This window comes from Mobula birostris, chromosome 2 (assembly GCF_030028105.1).
Source record: "Mobula birostris isolate sMobBir1 chromosome 2, sMobBir1.hap1, whole genome shotgun sequence".
In the NCBI taxonomy this organism is placed as follows: Eukaryota; Metazoa; Chordata; class Chondrichthyes; order Myliobatiformes; family Myliobatidae; genus Mobula; species Mobula birostris.
The window spans coordinates 208624210-208646936 of NC_092371.1; the positions used below are offsets into that span (position 1 = coordinate 208624210).

Below are 22727 nucleotides of genomic sequence, written 5' to 3' on the forward strand. Positions count from 1 at the left end.
AAGCATCCCGCAAGGAAATTGTCTCCCTGCAGCTCAGATGCAAACCATCCCATCTGTGCAAAGTTCAAAGTACAAAGTAAAATTATTGTCAAAGTACATGCTGTATATGTCACCATATATGTACAACCATGAGATTTTCTAGTGACAATCACAATAAATACAAGAAACACAACAGAATCAACGAAAGACGAGAAAAATAAGAAATAATAATAATAAACAAGCAATAAATATTGAGAAAATGAGATGAAGAGCCCTTGAAATTGACAAACGAGAGAAAATTTGCAGATGCCAGAAATCCCTCCCCCCACCTTTTAAATCTACTCCTCAGCATTTTTTCTCCAGTCCTGCCAAAGGGTTTCGGCCCAAAACTTCGACTGTACTTTTTTCCATAGATGCTGCCTGGCCTGCTGAGTTCCTCTGGCATTTTGTGTGTGTTCCTTGAAAATGAGTCCATTTCAGTGGGAACTGTACGGTGATGAGGTGAATGAACCTCATCCATAAGATATAGGAGCAGAATTAGGTCACTTGGCCCATTTCATCTGCTCTGCCATTTCATCACAGCTGATCCATTTTTCTTCTCAGCACCAATCTCTTGCATTCTCCCTGTACCCCTTCATGCCCTGACCAATCAAGAATCTATCAACCTCTGCCTTAAATATACATAAAAATACAGCCTCCACTGCTGCCTGTGGCATCGCATTCCACAGATTCACCACTCTCTGACGAAAGAAATTCCTCATCTCCATTCTAAAGGACGCCTCTCTTTTCTGAATCTGTGTCCTCTGGTCTTAGACTCTCCCACCACAGGAGATATCCTTTCCACATCCACTATATCAAGGCCTTTCACTATCCTATAGGTTTCAGTGAAGTTGCCCCTCATTCTTCTGAATTCTAGTGAATACAAGCCCAGAGACATCAAACACTTTTCATATGACAAGCTATTGAATCCTGGAATCATTTTTGTGAACCTTCTTTGAACCCTCTCCAGTTTCAGTGCATTCTTTCTAAGATAAAGGGCCCAAACCTGCTCACAATACTCCAAGTGAGGCCTCACCAATGCTTTATAAAGTTTCAACATTACATCCTTGCTTTCATGTGCGCATGCCCCAGTCGTGCATGCAGCTTGATACAGCCGTTCCGATCTATTCTTACTTTCTTCTTCTTACTTTCTAACTTACGTTATTTTTTGTATTTTTTTTCTCACGGTAACACGTCGAAGCTGCACCCTCTCTAACATGCTGGTAGAGAGAGTTTTATTTGGGTTTTCTTTAGCGCTGGAAATGGTTACATCCCGACACGCGGGACAGAAACAAGGTCGCATTGTGTATTCCACGGACCAGCAAATACCGGCCGGCTTAGCGAACAGAGCGGCGGACACCCCTGCTGAAATCTGGAGGAAAACACACAGAGGGGGATCACAAAGCCGAGGAAGGAGGACCGGGTCGAGACAACAGAGACTTTTGGAGAAGAGGAGTTCGGTGGGTAATACCATTCTGGCTGACCGGAAGTGCACTGAGAGCAGTGAAGCGTAAAGGAGTTGGGTGCTTACTGTTCTGACTAACAACGGATGGTGAAATCCGGGGTATATTACGATCGAGGAACGTGTTTGCAGACTGGATATTGAACTTTTCACTGTTGGACTTCGGCCACATTCCACCGTGATACAACACTTGGCGGCACAGGAGGTTGTTCCTGCCTGTGGCCATCGAACGTGCAGCTCCTTCCGTGGAGGGTCAGACACCCTGAGCCAATAGACTGGTCCTGGACTTATTTTGCATCTGGCATAGTTTTGCATTTTGGTGTTTGATTGTTGGGGTTTTTTTTATTACTATATTTATGCTCTATTCTTGGTTGGTGCGGCTGTAACAAAACCAAATTTCCCTCAGGATTAATAAAGTATATCTATCTATCTATCTGTTTATATTCCAGTCCTCTTGAAATGAATGCTAACATTGCATTTGCACACAGACTCTACCTGCAAGTTAACCTTTAGGGATTCTTGCACAAGGACGCCCAAGTTCCTTTGCATCTCAGCTTTTTGTATTTTTTCTCCATGTAGAAAATAGTCGATCCTTTAATTTCTTGTACCAAAGTGCACAGCCATACACTTCCTAACACTTCCATCTGCCATTTTATTGCCCATTCTCCCAATCTGTCTGTCCTTCTGTAGCCTCTCTACTTCCTCAAAACTGCCAGCTCTTCCACCTATCTTCATATTGTCTACAAATTTTACAACAAAGCCATCAATTCATCTAAATTATTAACATATAATGTACAAAGAATCGGTCCCAACACAGACCCTTGTGGAACACTGCTAGTTACCGGCAGCCTTGCAGGTAACTCTGGATTCCCATTCTTTGCCTCCTGACAATCAGCTATTGCTTTATCCATACTAGAATCTTTCCTGTAATACCGTGAGCTTTTAGCTTGTTAAGCAGCCTCATGTGTGACACCTTGTCAAAGGCCTTCAGAAAATCCAAATACACAACATCAGGTGATTCTCCTTTGTGAAGTTATCCTAAGTGAAGTTATCCCCTCTAGTTCAGGAGTTGATGGTTGAGGAATAATAACTATTCCTGAAACTGATGGTGTGGATCCTGAGGCTCCTGTACCTTTTTCTTGATGTCAGCTATGAGAAGAGAACATGGCCTGGTTGTTGGAGGTCCTTGATAATGGATGCTGCTTTTCTGCAACAACACTCCACGTTGCTGTGCTCAATGGTGGGAGGGGGGGCTTTATCTATGATAGATGGTGCCATATCTACTACTTTTTGTAGGCTTTTCTGTACAAGTGCATTATTGTTTTCATACCAGACTGCAATGCAGCCAGTCAATACACTCTCCACCACACACCTCTAGAAGTTTGTCAAAACTTTAGATGACAAGTCGAATCTGCACAAACTTCAAAGAAAGTAGAGGTGCTGTCGTGTTTTCTTTATAATGGCACTTGTTTGTTGAACCCAGGACAGATCCTCTGAAATGATAGCACTGAGGAATTTTAAGTTGCTGACCAGCGTCTGATCCTCTGATGAGGTCTGGCTCATGAAACATCGACTGTTACTCATTTCAATAGATGCTGTCTGGTCTGCCGAGCTCCTCCAGCATTTTGTGCGTTCCTTTGGACCTTCAACATCTGCAGATTTTCTTGTGTTCATCAACCTCTGCTCTCCTCCTCCTGAAGTCAATAATCACCTCCGTGGTCTTGCTGACATTAAGTGCAAGGTTGTTGTTGTGGCACCACTCAGCCAGATTTCCAGTCTCCCTCCTAAATGGCAAATTTAAATATGGCTATGGAACTGTGCTTGGCCTCACGGTCATAAGAATAAAGTGAGTAAAGCAGAAGGCTAAGAACACAGCCTTGTGGTGCACCTGTGCTGATGGAGATTGTGGAGGAAATGTTGTTGCCAATCTGAACTGACAGGGGTCTGCAAGTAAAGCTCCAGTTGGACAAGAAAGTATTAAGTCCTCAGACCTGAAGCTTATTAATTTATTTTGAGGGGATGATAGTATTGAATGCCGAGCTGTAGTCAATGAACAGCATCCTGATGTATACACCTTTGCTGTCCAGATGTCCCAGGATTGAGTGAAGAGCCAATAAAATGGAATGTGTCATTGAGCTGTTGTGATGGTCATCAAATTGGAGCGGATCCAAATTGCTTCTCAGGCAGAAGTTGACATGTTTCATCACCAATCTCTCAAAGTACTTCATCACAGTGGATATAAGTGCCACTGGACAATAGTCATTGAGGCAGGCTACCACATTCTTCTTAGGCTCCGATATAATTGAAGTCTGTTTGAAGCAGGTGGGTACCTCAGACTACTGAAGTGAGAGGTTAAAGATACTGATGAACAGTCCAGCCAGCTGATCAGTAGAGGTCCTTAGTACTTGACCAGGCATCCTATCTGGACTGGATGCTTTCTGTAGGTTCATCCTCCTGAAGGAGTCTCTCACGTTGGCCTCAGAGACTGAAATCACAGGTCCATTGGGGGTCTGTGGGAATTTGTGAAGGTGCTTCAATGTTGTGATGGTCAAACTGAGTATTACATATATTGAGCTCACTGGGAGCAAAACCTTGTTGTCACCCATGTCACTTTGTAGGATATGATAGTATTGAAGCTCTGACGCAGCTGTTAAGCATCCTTCAGTGATTCAAGTTTAGGCTGGAATTGCCACTTTGTGTGTGAGATGGTTTTCTGGAGGTCATACCTGGACCTCCTGCATTTAACTTGTTCAGCACACCTGAATGCCACTGATCTGGCCCTTATCAGATTGCAGATCTTATGGTTCATTTAGGGCTTCTAGTTAAGGAAGACTCTGAATGATTTTGTGGGGCCACACTCATCTATGACTGTTTTTATGAAGTCCGTGACAATCATAGTATCTTCGTTCAGATCCATTGACGAGTCCTTGAACATGGTGCAGTCCACCGACTTGAAGCCTTCCATGACCACCTCTTTGTTGTCTTTGTCTCTGGACAACAATGTCCCACCTTCCCGAGAAGAGAACCCAGTGATGCAAAAATCTAAAGCCCTACCTCCTGCACCATCTCCTTAGACATTTGTTAAACAGTGTAATCTTCCTATTTCTGGCCTCACTAACACGTGGCGTGGGTAGCAGTCCTGAGGCACAACCTTGGATCACAACTTAGCACCTAGCTCCCCAAACTCACTTTGGAGCTGAAGTAGAACTGAATTGAGAGAAAATAACCTGGCTTACTGATATCACAGATATGTTGTTAGGGACACAGTTTAGGATCAGACATACTGCTAAATTAGTGAACAGCCTTTCTATTGTCTGACAGTTGCTAGATGTATGGATTGAGTTGGTATCCAAGAGAAGCCCTCCATCGTTATGTAAAAAAACAAGTTCACTTAGCAATGGGGAAGTGGATCCTGACAATATTTCTAGCCTGATCAATATTTAATTGAATTATATTTCTATTAACAGGATGTTGGATGTTGCTAATCTGCCAAGTTTCAATATTGCTTTCGTGGTCCTGGCATTTAATCTTGCTAATTTGTCAGATGACAATAGAGAGGAAGGGAATGTAAACACAAATTTTGTGTAATTAATTGATATTACTTAAAACATTAAAACTTAACAACTATGCTCACCTCTTTTCACACCATTATAAGTAATTTGCTAAGTTGATGCTAGCAACTGGGAATATTAATCTCTGTTCATGAATGTGGAATAAAGGACTGAAGCTATGTGTAACTGAGAGGCTTCAAAGCTGGCTTTGAACACATCTCAAGCAATTAGGTAGGTTTCCTTTTTGCTGGGTATCAGAGTGCAAGATAAACTATCTGTGTATAAATAGCTCTGAACTTTTAGTACATGCGTGACTAAAAGAGACAAAATTTCCTCTATTTTTTAACATTAATTAATTCACTTTTTTTTTTACAAATTCTTTATGAATTGGTTACACAAATGGAGGGAATTTCAAGATATACATATAACCAATGTAACAAAAAATGTTTACAATAGAATTTCACTCCTAAAAAAGTAACTTCTCTCAGCGTAAGTAGGGGAGTTCCTATTGGTGCAGCTATACTGATGTGAAATTAAGGCAGCAAAAAATAGTTTTACTCTCTGTCCAATTCATGGGGTTTAAGAAAATGGTATTTTTCCCTACTTACTCAATTTTTTTCTGAAAATCAATTGTAAAACAAAAGTTACTTAGGTAATTAAAGTCTGCATATTGGTCCTATTAATTTGGGCTATTATTTTAACAATATAATTTTAAAAAATCACGAACTGAAAATAAATAGACAAAGATTTACTTGACATAGTTCACAGCTGCATGTAAATCTGACTGCTGTCAATAATACACAACATTGAACTAGCTATAAACACTTTCCCTGCTTATGATTGGAGAACTTTCTTTTAGCCTGAGCACATGTTCCGTGGACATTGATAATAATTAAATTATGAGACAGCAATATATATAACTTTGAGTTATATACATTGTTGTCTGGTAATATCATTTAAATGGCTGAGGTGAAGCAGGGACCAGCTGGCAATCTTGGAGGCTGTTGCTTGAACATCTGCTCAATTTGAATGTGACAATATAAACAATTCAAGGTCAGCATCTGCAGTTTGGTCTACAAGCTGCATTCAAACTATACTGTAGTTTTCTTAAGCTTAAGAGGAACAAATACATGCAAATATTTATCTAATAAATTAAAAAGGCATTTCTGCATGGACAATGCTACCCTAAACGTTAAAATGCAAAGCACCACATAAAACAAACAATAGAATCACTCTGAAAATGCTTTAAAGCTCACCAGATCTTTTGAAGTACTTTCATTTTATTATGCAGATTTATAAAACAATTAATTTCTGCACAGGAAAATCCCAGCAAATGAAATGAAAAGCCACATTATCTGGGAACAATAATTACTGCACTAATTTCCTATCTTAATGCAGGAAAAAAACCTGAGTACCTTATATTGGAGGTTCAGACCAGAGTGTAAGCACAAGCCAAAGGAGGTGAGCTATCTGAAGTTGCTTCAAAAATATTAACACGCTTTTGAGGTGTGACAAGGTGTCATGTTTTAGTAGTTACTTCTTTGTATTCAGGTAGACATTATTGAAGCTACAGACATCAATGACAGACAATGGGAGAAGAAGGGAAATACAGTACAGTGGTCATAGATAATGAAGAAAGGTTTACATGTCTGCACAGATAAGGATATATAAACTAAGCAGGTTAAAAAAATCAGTTGAAGAGGAATTAAACAGGGACAGAGTCAGTGGACAATGACCACCACATGTGAGGCATGAAGTTGACAGTAAAATTCAGAATATCTTAAAGTTCATATATTGCAACAAAGGAGAAGTTTGAATTTAGCCAAGGCATGGATGTGGCTTTCAACAGCTGTAGGCGGTGTGGTTTAATTCTGAGAATATTGACATGTACAGATTATTTAATAGAGGTCAGAGGCAGAACTTAATAAAGGGTTTACAACTCAACACTGAATACTCAACATTGGTTGAAATTTACCTGTTTAAATTATCTGACAACACATGATCCCTGTCCACTACTGCAGACTGCTGGCATGTGACAACATATTTTTAAGGGCTTGTTAGATGGAAAGTATTCCTAACTGCTTACTTTGGCATGATTTCAGTATCAGCAAAACCTCATTTATATGCTCCTTCATATCAATGACCCCACATAATATTTCATTCATTTTGTCAAATGATGCCAATTGGTCAAGAGGACAACTTTTTAAATGTTATCTGAATAGGTTAAGCAATCAATGTTAATTGGAAAAACAAAACGTTTTAATATATCGTACTTGAACAATAATACGTGAGAATCAGAATCAGGTTTAATATCACAGGCATACGCTGCAAAATTTGTTTTGTGGCAGTGGTACATTGTAATACATAATAATAAAAAACTACATATTACAATAAGAAATATAAATAAAACATTAAATTAAACACGTAGGGCAAAAAGAAAGGAAAAAAATAGTAAGGTAGTGTTCATGGACTCATTGTCCATTCAAGGATCTGATGGCAAAGGAGAAGAAGCTGTTCCTGAAACACTGAATTGAATTGAATTGAATTGAATTAAACTGACTTTATTTCTTACATCCTTCACATACATGAGGAGTAAAAATATTTATGTTACCTCTATCTGAATGTACAATGTACAAATTATAGTAATTTGTAATAAATAGTATGTACAGTAAGATATACAACAGAACAGTCGATATAGCTTAGAAATGCAATTGTGTCAGTGTGTGTCTTCAGGCTCGTGTACCTCTACCTGGATGGTAGCAATGTGAAGAGGATATAGGCTCCAGAGCATGTCAAGGCAACTGAACCTGATGTTTGAATGGAGCTTTAAGTACCGTGCTGAATCGGGAAGGTTAGGTACAGGCCAAATTGAGGAAGTGGGGTCCAAGCCCCAGAGCATATTGAGGTGATTGAACCTGAAGCTTAGACATCAATTTAGGCGGTGGGCTGGACTGAAAAGGTCAGGATGTCGGGGCCTGAGACTAGGGATGGGATGGTTCGGCTCACTGCTCTGCGATGTTTACACGGCTCTGCGCTGAACTATGGGTCTCAGGCTCTCCTTGTGGACCTTGGTCCAGAACGCTATTTGTCGCGGTTATTGTTAGCATGAATTGGTTTTCTTCCCTCTCTCCGCACACTGGGTGTTCAACGGTCTTCTTTTTTATACGGTTTCTTTGTTTCCTGGCTGCCTGTTAGGAGACAAATATCAAGGTTGTATAATGTATACATACTTTGATAATAAATGTAGTTTGAACTTTGGGTGATGGGGGCCCTTAATGACGGACGGCGCCTTTTGAAGGTGCCTTTGATGCTGCGGATGCTCATGCCTATGATGGAGCTGGCTGAGTTTACAACGTTTTGCAGCTTTTTCCAATCCGGTGCAGTAGCCTCTCCATACTGGGTGTGATGCAACCAGTAAAAATGCTCTCCACATAACATCTATAGAAGTTTGCAGAGTCTTTGGTTACATACCAAGTTTTGTCAGTTCCTAATGAAATGTAGCTATTGTCGTGCCTTCTTTGTAATTGCATCAATATGTTAGGCCCAGGAAAGACCTTCTGAGGTGTTGACACCCAGGAAATTGAAACTGCTGACCCCTTGATGAGGACTAGTGCATTTTCTCTCAACTTCCCCTTCCAATTCCTTGATCTTAACGATGTTGAGTGCAAGGTTATTGATGCGACACCACTCAACGAGCTGATCTATCTTGCTCCTGTACGCCTCCTTGTCAACATCTAAAATTCTGCCAACAACAGTTGTGTCATCATCAAATTTATAGATGGTGCTTGAGCTGTGCCTAGGTACACTGTCATGACTGTAGAGAGAGTAGAGCAGTGGGCTATGCATGCAGCCTTGAGGTGTGACAGTGTTGCTTGTCAGCGAAGACAAGATGTTAATTCCCACAGGCAATAACTGTGGTCTCTCAGTGAGGAAGTCAAGGATCCAACAGAGGCCAAGGAGCTCGTTGATTAGAATTGAGGGTATGATTGTGTTGAACACTGAGCTGTAGTCAATAAACAGGGTGATGTACTGTAGGTATTATTATTATCCAGGTGACCCAAGGCTGATTGGAGAGCTGGTGAGATTGCATTTTCTGCAAACCTATTGTGGCAATAGGCAAGTTGCAGTGTGTCGAGATCCTTGCTCAGGCAGGAGTTGATTCTGACCGTGACCATTCTCTCACAGCACACCATCACAGTAGATGTGAGTGCCACTGGGTGATAGTTTTTGCAGTCAGACATCCTGCTCTTCTTGGGCAATGGAATAATTATCATCCTTTTGAAGCAGTGGGAAACTCCGCCTGCAGCAGAGATTGATGATATACTTGAACACTCGACAGTTGGTTAGCACAGGTTTTCTGAGCCCTATGAGGTATGCCATCAGAGCCTGATGCCTTGCAAGGGTTCACCTTCTTGAAAGATGTTCTGAAGTCGGCCTTTGAAGCAAAGATCACAGGGTCACCTGATGCCGCAGTGATTTGCACAGACGTAGTTTTATTTTCCCTTTCAAAGCATGCATAAATGGGGTTAAGCTCATCTGGGGTGAAGCATCATAGCCATTCATGATATTAGGTTTTGATTTGTAAGAAGCAATGGTCTGCTAAACTTGCCAGATCTGCCTTGTATCTGATTCTGTCTCTAACCTCAATTGGAATTGCTTTATTTGCTCTTAAAATAAACTTCCATAGTCGTATCTGGACTTTCTATATAGATATGGATCACTGGTCTTGAATGCCACAGATCTAGCCCTCAGTGGACTATGAATGATCTGGTTCATCCATGGCTTTTGGTTTGGGTATGTCTGGTATGTTCTCATACACTCAGGCCTTGTTGAAGTTGGTGGGAACTGTGGTGTATTCATTCAGGTTTGAAGATGGATCCATGAATATTGTCCAGTCCACTGCCTTAAAACAGACCTGTAAGTGCTCCTACACCTCCCTGACCTTCTTGGTTTTCACCACTAGTGCTGCGGTCTTTAATCTCTGCTCATACACTGGGAATAGAAGTACAGCCAGGTGACTGGACTTTCCAAAGTGTGAGATGGCACAGTAAGCATTCTTCATGGTGGTACAGCAGTGGTCAAACATGTTTGCTCCTCTGTTTCCACAGGTGATATGTTGTTGGTAGTTGCTCAGAGACTTCATGAAGCTGGCCTGTTTGAAATATCCCACAACGAGAGGGAAGGCATCCGGGTGCACAGTTTTGTGACTGCCGATTACAATGCTCAGCTCCTTCAGTGCCTGTCTGACATTGGCTGAGGTTGAATGTACTCCACTACCAGAATAATAGCAGAAAACTCCCTCGGCAGAGAAAAGGGACGACACTTCACGGCTAGGTGGTCCAGGCCAGGCAAGCAGGACTGACACAGAACTGCCATGTCTGTGCACCACAATGAGTTAATCATAAAGCATACTCCACTTCCTCTTCCTTTAAAAGACTGAGCTGTCCTTTCTTTGCAGAGAATGGTGAAGCCATCAGGCTACAGTGCTGTGTTGGAAATGGAAGCAAAGTACACAGCAGTCCCTGATGTCTCTCTGGTACTGCAATCTTGCTTTGAGACCTTCAGTTTTATTTTCCAGAGACTGTACATTCAGCAGCAGGATAGTTGGGAGTGATGGTACACTGGCGCGTCATCCCCACTTCCATTTTCTTAAAGGGGAACTGAGTGCACTTGTGACCTGAACATGCCATCAGGGGTCTGCTGATTTTGAGTATCGAGAAATTTTTTTAACATGTCTTAAAATGATGCCGCTGACTGAAGTACCCCTGGCTGTGACTGTGGATTTCAGCAGTTGTAGTCTGAATGGGAATATTTGGTGATTTCCATTGAACTTATCATCACTTATCGCTGCCATCCTAAAGAATATTATTAATGGCCTGATGGTATCCAGAAAACAGTAATGTAAGCTTATAAGCTTTCCAGAATTTCAATGCTTCAAAATTCAAAGTAAATTTATTATCAATGTACATATATGTCACCATATACAACCCTGAGATTGATTTTCTTGTGGACCTACTCGATAAATCTATAGAATAATAACCACAACATAATCAATGAAAGACTGCCCAACTTGGGTGTTCAACCAGATTGCAGAAGACAACAAAATGTGTAGATACAAAACCAAACAGACAAACAAATAAGTAAATAAGCAAGCAAGCAATAAATATCGAGAACATGAGCCGAGTCCTTGAAAGCGAGTCCATTGGTTATGGGAACATTTCAGTGACGGGCAAGTGAAGCTGAGCCAAGTTATTCCCTTTGGTTCAAGGGCCTGATGGTTGAGGGGGTAATAACTGATCCTGAAGCTGGTGGTATGAGTCCTGAGGCTCCTGTACCTTCTTCCTTATGGCAGCAGCAAGAAGAGAGCATAACCTGGGTGGTGGGGGTCGCTGATGATGGATGCTACATTCCTGTGACAGCATTTCATGCTTAATGGTTGGGAGTGCTTTACCCATGATGCACTGGGTCATTCCCACTACTTTTTGTAGGATTTTCCATTTAAGGATATTGGTGTTTCCATTCCAGGATGTGACGCAGCCAGTCAATATACTCTCCTCTATGCAGCTATAGAAGTTTATCGAAGTTTTGGATGTCATGCTAAGTCTTTGCAAACTCCTAAGGAAGTGGAGGTGCTGCTGTGCTTTCTTCATAATAGTCAGGACCTCCAAAATAACACCAAGGAATTTAAGCTGCTAACCTTCTCCACCTATAATCGTCCAATGACGAATGGCTCATAGACCTCTGGTTTCCTTCTCCTTAAGTCAATAATCAGTTTCTTGGTCTTGCTGACATTGAATAAGAGGTTGCTGTTATGGCACCATTCAGCTACATTTTCAATCTCCCTTCTATATGCTGATACATCACCACTTCTGATTTGACCTACAACGTTGGTGTTGTCAGCAAACTTGAATATGGCACTAGAGCTGTGCTTAGCCATAAAGTCCTAAGTGTAAAGTGAGTAGAGCAGGGGGCTACGCACATAGCCTTGTGGTGCACTTGCGCTGATGGAGATCATGGAGGAGATGCTGTTTCCAATCTGAACTGACTGGGGAAATCCAGAAAATCCAGGATCTAATTGCACAATGAGGTATTGAGACCAAGGTCTTGGAGCTTATTGATTAGTTTTGAGGAGATGATGCTGAGCTGTAGTCGATAAAGAGCATCCTGATGTGTGCATCTTTGCTTCCAGATGTTCCAGGGTTAAATGACGAGCAAATGAGATGGCATCTGCTGTTGTCCTGATGCTCCGGTAGGTAAATTGGAGTGGATCTAAGTCGCCTCTCAGGCAGGTGTTAATATGTTTCATCACCAACCTCTCAAAGCACCTCATCACTGTGGATGTAAGTGCAACTGGGTGATAGTCACTGAGGCAAGTCGCCTTGCTCTTCTTCAGCACTGGCATGATTAAAGCCAGCTTGAGCAGATGGGTACCACACACTGCCAAAGCAAGAGGTTAAAGGTATCAGTGAGTACTCTTGCCAGTTGTCAGCACAGGTCTTTAGTGCTTGGCCTGGTGCCGTGTCTGGGCTGGATGCTTGTTGTGAGTTCACTTTCCCGAAGGCTGCTTGCACGCCAGCCTCAAGAAGCATATCACAGGATCACTGAGGAATTCGGGGGTTCGTAATGGTTCTCCCATGTCTTGATGATCAAAGCAAGTACAGAAGACATTGAGTTAATCTGGAAGTGAAGCTCTGCTGTCGTTAATTTCACCTGATTTAGCTTTACAAGAGATGATAGTATACAAGCCCTGCCACAGCTGTCGAGCATCCTTCAATGGTTCAAGCTTAGTCCAGAATTGCTACTTTGCCTGTGAGGTGGCTTTCTGGAGATCGTACCTGGACCTCTTGTAACCTTCTTAGTCACCAGACTCGAATGCCTTTGATCCAGCTCTCAGCAGATTGTGGATCTCATGGTTCATCCAGGGATTCTGACTGGGGAATACTTAGAATGATTATGTGAGGACACCCTTGCCTTCAGCTGTTTTAATAAAGTCCAGAATAACATGGACTTTCAGATCCACAGATGAGTTCTTGAACATTGTCCCGTTAACTGACTCCAAACAATCCCATACTCCTCTACCTTGTGTGACTACCTTTTTGTTGTCCGAGGCTCTGGATTTTGCTTTTCAGCCTCTGTCTGTATGCAGCTTGGAGAAGGACAGACAAGTGATCTGATTTACCAAAATGTGGTCTGGGCATGTAACGGTAAGCATTAGTATAAAAGTGGTCTCGTGTGTTGGGACCTCTGGTACTACAAGTTATATGCTGATGGTAAATGCGCAGGGTTATCTTCAAATAAACCTGGTTGAAGTCCCCCAACTAGGAATGCTTTAGTGTGGACTGTTTCTTGCTTGGAGACAGTATCATGCAGTATCTCATAGACTATATTGATTATAGCTGGTGCTATATAAACTGTGGTCAGGATTGTGGAGGAGAACTCCCTAGATAAATAGAACGGATGGCAGTTGATACAATAGATACAAAACAGCTGGATTTTAAAATCCAAATTTCCTTCTTTTTTCATGTTCAAGGCTGGCAGAACACAGATTGTGCATAAGTGAGGGCGGGACCAGATTGTACTAAATTCAGGCTCCTTTCATCCACTGCCAAAATTTCTTGTCCATTTTTGGGCAAGCATATGTTATGCTTGCCACAAATGGGACAGATGCATGCAAAGCGGAATGATACCAAATGAAGCCATCAGCACATTTCTCTCCTGTGTGTTCTGAATGCCAGGGATGCCTGCTGAGCAACTGTAGCATGAATTATGGAGTGGAACCTTCCTCATCAATGTCATCCCACCCACCCACCAATGGCATGGCTAGCCTGTATTCTGAATTTCCTGAGGAAGTTACCTTAATTTCAACTTTAAACCTCCACACAGTCTTTCAATATATTCAGATGCTTTTGAGCCCAGGACCTGAACAAGGATTCTGCCCTGTACTAATTCTACACTGGGCACCTTCTGAGGAAAAGTCACATATTATTAATTGTATCTCTTTGTACAGATGCTCCCAGACTTACTGAGTTCTGTCAATTCTGCTTTTGTTTCATATTTCCAGGTTATGCAGTTCTTTTTAATTTTCATCAACCTCCCAAGGAAGCTCAGGTCCAGAAAAAGCACAACAATTACATGTCAATTTGAAATTTGATAAGAATAAAAATATTGTTTTTCTAATAAAAATATATATTTTTAAATTTTTAATAAATAGTTACTTTTAACATAGAACATAGAATAGTACAGCACAGTACAGGCCCTTCGGCCCACAATGTTGTGCCGACCCTTAAACCCTGCCTCCCATATAACCCCCCCAACGTTAAATTCCTCCATTACCTGTCTAGCAGTCTCTTAAATTTCACTAGTGTATCTGCCTCCACCACTGACTCAGGCAGTGCATTCCATGCACCAACCACTCTCTGAGTAAAAAACCTTCCTCTAATATACCCCTTGAACCTCCCAACCCTTACCTTAATGTCCTCTTGTACTAAGCAGTGGTGCCCTGGGGAAGAGGCATTGGCTATCCACTCTATCTATTCCTCTTATTATCTTGTCCACCTCTATCATGTCTCCTCTCATCCTCCTTCTCTCCAAAGAGTAAAGCCCTAGCTCCCTTAATCTCTGATCATAATGCATACTCTCTAAACCAGGCAGTATCATGGTAAGTCTCCTCTGTACCCTTTCCAATGCTTCCACATTCTTCCTATAGTGAGGCGAGCAGAACTGGACACAGTACTCCAAGTGTGGCCTAACCAGAGTCTTATAGAGCTGCATCATTACATCGTGACTCTTAAACTCTATCCCCCGACTTATGAAAGCTAACACCCCATAAGCTTTCCTAACTACCCTATCTACCTGTGAGGCAACTTTCAGGGATCTGTGGACATGTACCTCCAGATCCCTCTGCTTCTCCACACTACCAAGTACCCTGCCGTTTACTTTGTACTCTGCCTTGGAGTTTGTCCTTCCAAAGTGTACCACCTCACACTTCTCTGGGTTAACTCCATCTGCCACTTCTCAGCCCACTTCTGCATCCTATCAATGTCTCTCAGCAATCTTCGACAATCCTTTACACTATCCACATCACCACCAACCTTTGCGTCATCTGCAAACGTGCCAGCCCACCCTTCTACCCCCACATCCAGGTCGTTAATAAAAATCACGAAAAGTAGAGATCCAAGAACCGATCCTTGTGGAACACCACTAGATACAACCCTCCAATCTGAATATAATCCCTCCACCATAGAGTTTCTGCATAGAGTTGATGTATGGCTTCCTCCTTGCATAACACAGTTTCAAGTTGCATTTCTGGATGCAACGATGGACTGTGTTGAGTGACAATGGTTTTCAACTTCCAATTGCAAATCTACTACAATTAGTATCCTCAGTTCCAAAACGATTAAAAAGTGGTATTAAAAGGAAAGGTGATGTAACACAATGGTAAACATGTTCTGTCCCAACTTTTCTTGAGTGTGTTGCAGCCATCAAATTCTAACTTTGTGTATATTTACAAAATACAATTAAGTTGGTCAGTAAAACTATTGAAAATCTTTTCTTTGTACTTTTGTCAGTTAAATAAAGGTTCACGTGAATTAACATATCACAGATTTTTGTTTTTATTGCATTTTGGAAAATATCCCAACTTTTCTGGAAATGGGGTTTGTACATGTAGATCACATCCACTGCACTACCCTCATCTATATGCCTGGTCACCTCCTCAAAGAACTCTATCAGGCTTGTTAGACACGATCTGCCCTTCACAAAGCTATGCTGACTGTCCCTGATCAGAACATGATTCTCTAAATGCCCATACATCCTATCTCTAAGAATCTTTTCCAACAGCTTTTCCAGCACAGACGTAAGGTTCACTGGTCTATAATTACCCGAACTATTCCTACTACCTTTTTTGAACAAGGGAACAACATTTGCCTCCCTCCAATCCTCCAGTACCATTCCCATGGACAACGAGGACATAAAGATCCTAGCCAGAGGCTCAGCAATCTCTTCCATCGCCTCATGGAGCAGCCTGGGGAATATTCTGTCAGGCCCCGGGGACTTATCCGTCCTAATGTATTTTAACAACTCCAACACCTCCTCTTCCTTAATATCAACATGCTCCAGAACATCAACCTCACTCATATTGTCCTCACCGTCATCAAGTTCCCTCTCATTGGTGAATACCGAAGAGAAGTATTCACTGAGGACCTCGCTCACTTCCACAGCCTCCAGTCACATCTTCCCACCTTTATCTCTAATCGGTCCTATCTTCACTCTTGTCAGCCTTTTGTTCTTCACATAATTGAAGAATGCCTTGGGGTTTTCCTTTACCCTACTCGCCAAGGCCTTCTCACGCCCCCTTCTTGCTCTTCTCAGCCCCCTTTTAAGCTCCTTTCTTGCTTCCCTATATTCCTCAATAGACCCAGCTGATCCTTGCTTCCTAAACCTCATGTATGCTGCCTTCTTCCACCTCACTAGATTTTCCACCTCACTTGTCACCCATGGTTCCTTCACCCTACTATTCTTTATCTTCCTCACCGGGACAAATTTATCCCTAACATCCTGCAAGAGATCCCTAAACATCGACCACATGTCCATAGTACATTTCCCTGCAAAAACATCATCCCAATTCACACCCTCAACTTCTAGCCTTATAGCCTCATAATTTGCCCTTCCCCAATTAAAAATTGTCCTCTCTGGTTCTATCCTTTTCCATGATAATGTTAAAGGCCAGGGAGTGGTGGTCACTGTTCCCCAGATGCTCACCCACTGAGAGATCTGTGACCTGACCTGGTTCGTTACCTAATACTTGATCTAGTATGGCATTCCCCCTAGTTGGCCTGCATGTCAACATACTGTGACAGGAATCCATCCTGGACACATTTAACAAACTCTGCCCCGTCTAAACCACTGGAGTTAATCAAGTGCCAATCGATATTAGGGAAGTTAAAGTCACCCATGATAACAAACCTGTTATTTTTGCACCTTTCCAAAATCTGCCTCCCAATCTGCTCCTTGGTATCTCTGCTGCTACCAGGGGGCCTATAGAATACTCCCAATGGAGTAACAGCTCCCTTCTTGTTCCTGACTTCTACCCATACTGACTCAAAAGATGATCCTGCTACATTACCCACCCTTTCATTAGCTGTAATATTATCCCTGACCAGCAATGCCACCCCTCCTCCCCTTCCCCCCACCATCCCTTTTAAAGCACTGAAATCCAGGAATATTGAGAATCCATTCCTGCCCTGGTGCCAGCCAAGTCTCTGTAATGGCCACTACATCATAATTCCATGTATGTATCCAAGCTCTCAGTTCATCACCTTTGTTCCTGATGCTTCTTGCATTGAAGTACACACACTTTAGCCCTTCTACCTTCCTACCTTTCCACCCTTTATTCTGCTTCTCTTTCCTCAAAGACTCTTTATATGTTTTAATTAATTATTTTTAGGAATCAATGGATTATAAAATCTAGGTGTTTCATAATATAATAAAATTATATTATTCTTAGGCATCCATTAGTCTTGCGAGACCATGGATCTGCGCCTGGAAATTCTTCACTCTCCAGGGCGCAGGCCTGGGCAAGGTTGTATGGAAGACCAACAGTTGCCCATGCTGCAAGTCTCCCCTCTCCATGACACCAGTGTTGTCCAAGGGAAGGGCATTATGACCCATACAGCTTGGCACTAGTGTCGTCGCAGAGCAATGTGTGATTAAGTGCCTTGCTCAAGGACAGAACACGGCTGCCTCGGATGGGGCTCCAACTCACGACCTTCAGATCATTAGTTGAATGCCTTAACCACTTGGCCACATGCCCACACAAAATTATATAAAATGATATACCTGGATCATACATAATACATTGATGATGGATTTCCTCACAGAGAATTACTTTTGAGGATGCTGAATGCCAGGGATTAATGCAAGTCTGGTCACAATGATATGTACTTGGCTAATTTCTCAATGAATGCATTCAGATTGGTTTGATTTTCCACCGAGGTTTTGTTTTTAGGAGATGCTTTTAGAACTATGAGCTATTAGTTTTTAATGACAGAATTTAAGGAGCTAAGGTTTAACTTACAGCTTGAGGGTGTTTAATGGATATCTAAAGAAAGTTGGATACAATTGATATTTACTTTCTTTCAGTGTAAATATCTGCAGCAATTAAAGGAAATATTTTAATGTAAAGTGATTTTGCTTGACCTTTTGTCTCTACATACCATTCTGATCAAAGAGGGCTGTAAAGGAATATGGTCTCACAGAAGTCCTTCTATTTTTCACAAATGAGCCAAAGTCTGGCAAAAAATCTGTTTTGCTGGATATTTCTATCTTATATGGTTTTGGTGTATCCTTTTGTCTTCTTGCCAGTGAGTGTGAGCTCATGACACTTTGTACAAGATCAAATTCCTAAACTCTTGAATGAATCATGTCATGTAACTTCAGAAGAGCGAATACTCAGAACCATTTTCATGGCTCAATGAGACAGTAAATTGGTACCCGAATGCACCATTTTACACAGCTGCAAGACAGAGCATCCAGCTAAAGATTCTCTCACTTACCAATTTCACAATCTTGTCACATCAACAATGAACGGCATTGTATCTGTCTGAAAAATGGGATCAGAGTCAAACCCTGTAAATGTACCTTCACTGGCAAAAGCTTTCAGAGCTCATGGAAGCCATGGTAAATGAGAAGCTGTTACAACATCTTAAATCATAGTGACCTATGATTATGTTTCATAACAATTTTAGAGTGAAGCAGTTGATGCAGATGCCCTTGTCCTCAAGATCCAATAATGGGACTGTTTCTCCTGACGTATGCTTGGAAATTAGTTCAGTAGCTTTTGACTACGTTTGACTCTCCAGAGGGTATGGCATTCCTCTCTGTTTGACAAGAGAACCTCAAGTGGTAAAATGGATTAGCTGCTTAACTGGGCACAACTCTTTCTCAGAAGAAGCAAGTACCATGTCATGGTTAATAGATGCTCATCTTTGTATCTCAACACCTACACAGGGATCCCTCAGGCAAGTGTGCTTGGCTCCATGCTATTATTATCTTCTTCAGTGACTTGGCAGATTCATCAAAAGTGAAGTTCTTTTTCAAAATCCTCTATTGAGTGGTTAACTCCCAATATGAAAGACAAGCATTGACCAAATCATCACAGGAACAGGCAGGATTGGACAATGGACGGACAAACGGTGAGCTACCTTCAGCACTAAGTAGATTATTAAGTAAAGAACCTGAAAGTTGGCCACGCTCCTTAACCCTGCAACGTGATAAAGTCAGGTCAGCTCCCTGCATTTGCAATCAAATCTGATCTACAGTGGGGAGAAAAAAAACATGCCAAAATAAGTGGTTCGGAATATCTTCCATCTAGCAAAAGAATATTGGTGGATAAGCCAGCAGAGTGGAGTTCCTAGAGAAGCAACATCCCTGTTTGTCCGCAGCAGAAAGTCTAATATTCTACAAAGCCCATAAATGACAAGCGATGGAACAATATTACCCCATTTTGAAGGCAGCAGATAAAATGTTTTGCCTGTTTCTGGATTATAAATTTGCTGATGATACACCTGTTGTTTGCAGAATTTTGGATGGTGAGGAGAAGGAGTACAGGAATGAGATATATCAGCTAGCTGAGCGGCTTGCATCTAGACACTTGCAAATTTCTACAGATGTACCATGGGAAGCATTCTAATTGGTTGAATCTCCTTCTGGTATGGGAGAAGGGGGAAGCACTGCACAAGATCAATATAAGCTGCAGAAAGTTGTAAATTCAATCTGCTCCATCATGAGCACTAGCCAACCCAGCATCCACAACACCTTCAAGGAGCAATGCCTCAAAGAAGTGACATCCAACATTACCGATCCCCATCATGCAGGATTTGATGTGACGTTCATGTTTACATACACTATCTGCTTCAAAGGAAATGTGACAACATTGTTAATGAGATGGAGTTTCTAATCATGCCTTGATCATAAAAAAATCTAATCCAATTATGGGATGCCATCTGCTGTTATTTAAATCTTGTGTCTACACCAATCTATATCTCACATACTGTGAATGAATTAAGTGTTATTATAATCAGTGTTTTTTCCCTTCTTAGCTGAATTGATCAACCTAATTAGCTGCTCAGCTTGCCTGACTGTGAATGCTGATCTCTGAAGGTGAGGCCAAACTGCACATCTTGTCAGATGAGGGAATTCATCTGACTGCAACTTTGGGTGTGTGAAGTGTCACTGCCCACTGCTGACAACAAAATTTGGACCATTGGTTTACAAATACCCATTGCCACAAAATGATTAAAAGTGTCCACTGATTTTAATCTTAAGTATGGTGACACTGGGAATATAGAACACTTTCCCTGGAGTAAAATTTGATTCAAATTACTTTATTTGACATCGGGGATATGTGTGTAATGTTAAAAGACTTTGAAATCCAAGGACAAGCACTGTAAACACTAAGCCTCTGGTATGAAACTGCATTCTTTATTTTGGCAGCAAAGAACTAAAACAGTTATAATTAGGGAACATCAGCAAAGAGAATTGCTCCAGTGCATGTTCAATTCCTTTGATTTGTGTCACTGTCTGTTTATATGAACCTCTTCTTATAACTTTAGCATAAATGTTTCCTTAAAGGGTGATGAGACATACCAACAGCAAAGTTTAGTTTAAACAAGCATCTCAGATAGTGTAAGGAGTTACAATAAGTTACAAAAGATTATATGCAGTTCTTTGAAGAATTATATTTTGTTGCTTGAGGTAACTGTTATTGTTGAAAGTAATGCCAAATATCGTAAAAGATAGTCAAACAGGAAACACCCAGGTACTAGAAATGGTGATTCCTAGAAATGCATTACATATACCTCTCCTTCCAGAGGGACAAGTTGCATGTCTCTAATGTATACATCATAAAGTATTATAAACATTTTCTTGGCTTAATTCTCTCATTTCCATTTTTGGAGAGGCATGTTCAGGAATTCAAATCTGACTTTTTGAGGGGCACATTAAACAATCATACTATACACCCAGTTGCATATGTGAGTGTCCTTTTCATACTTAATTACTACTGGGAGTGCCTGTGTTCCTTGCTCCTGACTGCTTGTGCATGCTATTGCTCTTTTATTACACTTTTGTAAAATTAACTATATCAAAATGCAGAACTTAGTGTGGCTGCTGTTCATTTAATTAACCACAAGTTGTAGTCCGTTCACACAAAATGCCGTTTTCATAGTTGAACTAGGTCTTTTGATTTTATATTCCACAATACCTTGCAGAAAACGTTGAACATCTACTGATAATATTTCTGTTATACATTCTTTAAAAAAATCAGAGACCTTGCAAATATTGTCACCTAACCTGAATCACTGAAGGACGCTCGACACCTGTGGCAGGACTTGAATGCTATCACCTCCTACAAAGTAAAACCAAGTGACATGCAGTCTGTGACAACAAGGCCTCACCCTCCGATGACCAGAATGCCTTTCATGCTCTCGTAGACCATCAAAATATGGAGGCACCTTTAGGAACATCCACTGACCCTGACCCTGTGATTTCAGTCTCTGATGCCGATGTCAGGGCATCCTTCAGGAAGGTGAACCCACGGAAAGCATTTGGCCCAGACGAGGTACCTAGCTGAGTACTAAAGACCTGCGTTGATCTACTGGCTCTCGCTTCGGCAGTCTGAGGTACCCAGCTGTTTCAAGTGGGCTTCACTTGCACCGATCCCCTGTGATGAAGTGCTTTGAGAGATTTGTGATGAAAAGTATCAACTCCTGCCTGAGAAGTGACTCGGATCTATGCCAATATGCCTACTGTCACAACAGATCAACAGCAGATGCCATTTCATTGGCTCTTCACTCAATCATGGCACATCTGGACAGTGAAGCTTCAATGCCATACTTAAGTTGACTTCATGAAGAGGAAACTGAAGGTCCATGAGCCAGTCTTCATTATGCATCAGAGGTGAGGGGGCAGCAACTTTAAATTTCTCAGTGGTATCATTTCAGATGATCTGGCCTGGGTCCAGCAAATGCCATTATGAAGAGTTCATGGCAAAGCCACTACTTTCTTAGAAGTTTGCAAAGATTTGACATGTCATCTAAAACTTTGACGAACTTCTATAGATGCGTGGAGGAGAGTATATTGACTGGTTGCTTCCAGGTGCCTTGTATAGAAACACCAATGCCCTTGTGCAGAAAATCCGACAAATAGGAGTGGATACAGCCCGGTCCATCTCGGTTAATGCCCTCCCCACCAGTGAGCACATCTACACAGGGCACTGTCACAGGAAAGCAGCGTCCGTCATCAAGGACCCCTATCATCCACATCATCCTCTCTTCTCACTGCTGCTATGGGGAAAATGGTACAGGAGCCTCAGGATCTGCACCGCCTGGTTATTAACCCCTCCCCAACTATTGAGCTTTTGAACCAAAGAAGTTAACTTCATTCAAGTTTACTCACCCTATCACTGAACTGTTCCCACTGAACTGCACTCAGTTTCAAGCACTCTTCATCTCATGTTCTCAATATTTATTGCTTGCTTGTTTATTTATTTACCTATTTATTTATTTTTTCTTTGCCTTTTTGCATAGTTTGTTTTTTTTTTGCTCATTGGTTGTTGTGCATCCTGCTGGGTGTGGTCTTTCATTGATTCTATTGTGTTTCTTGTATTTACTGTGATTGCCCACAAGAAAGTAAATCTC

At 41.5% G+C, this 22727-nt stretch overlaps 1 protein-coding gene across 14 annotated transcripts in view; it reads right to left on the minus strand.

Moving 5' to 3' along the window:
- dnmt3ab (DNA (cytosine-5-)-methyltransferase 3 alpha b) overlaps positions 1–22727 on the minus strand; it is a 514213-nt gene that overhangs the window by 13921 nt on the left and 477565 nt on the right. Inside the window, exon 24 of one of the 14 annotated variants that reach the window (XM_072251364.1) lies at positions 6291–8219. The exons of the other annotated variants lie outside the window; for them this stretch is intronic. Coding sequence (XP_072107465.1) covers positions 8034–8219 — 186 coding nt within the window. The 3' untranslated portion in view covers positions 6291–8033. Of the gene's footprint in view, positions 1–6290; positions 8220–22727 lie in introns of those variants that run through there. 14 annotated transcript variants of the gene reach the window in all.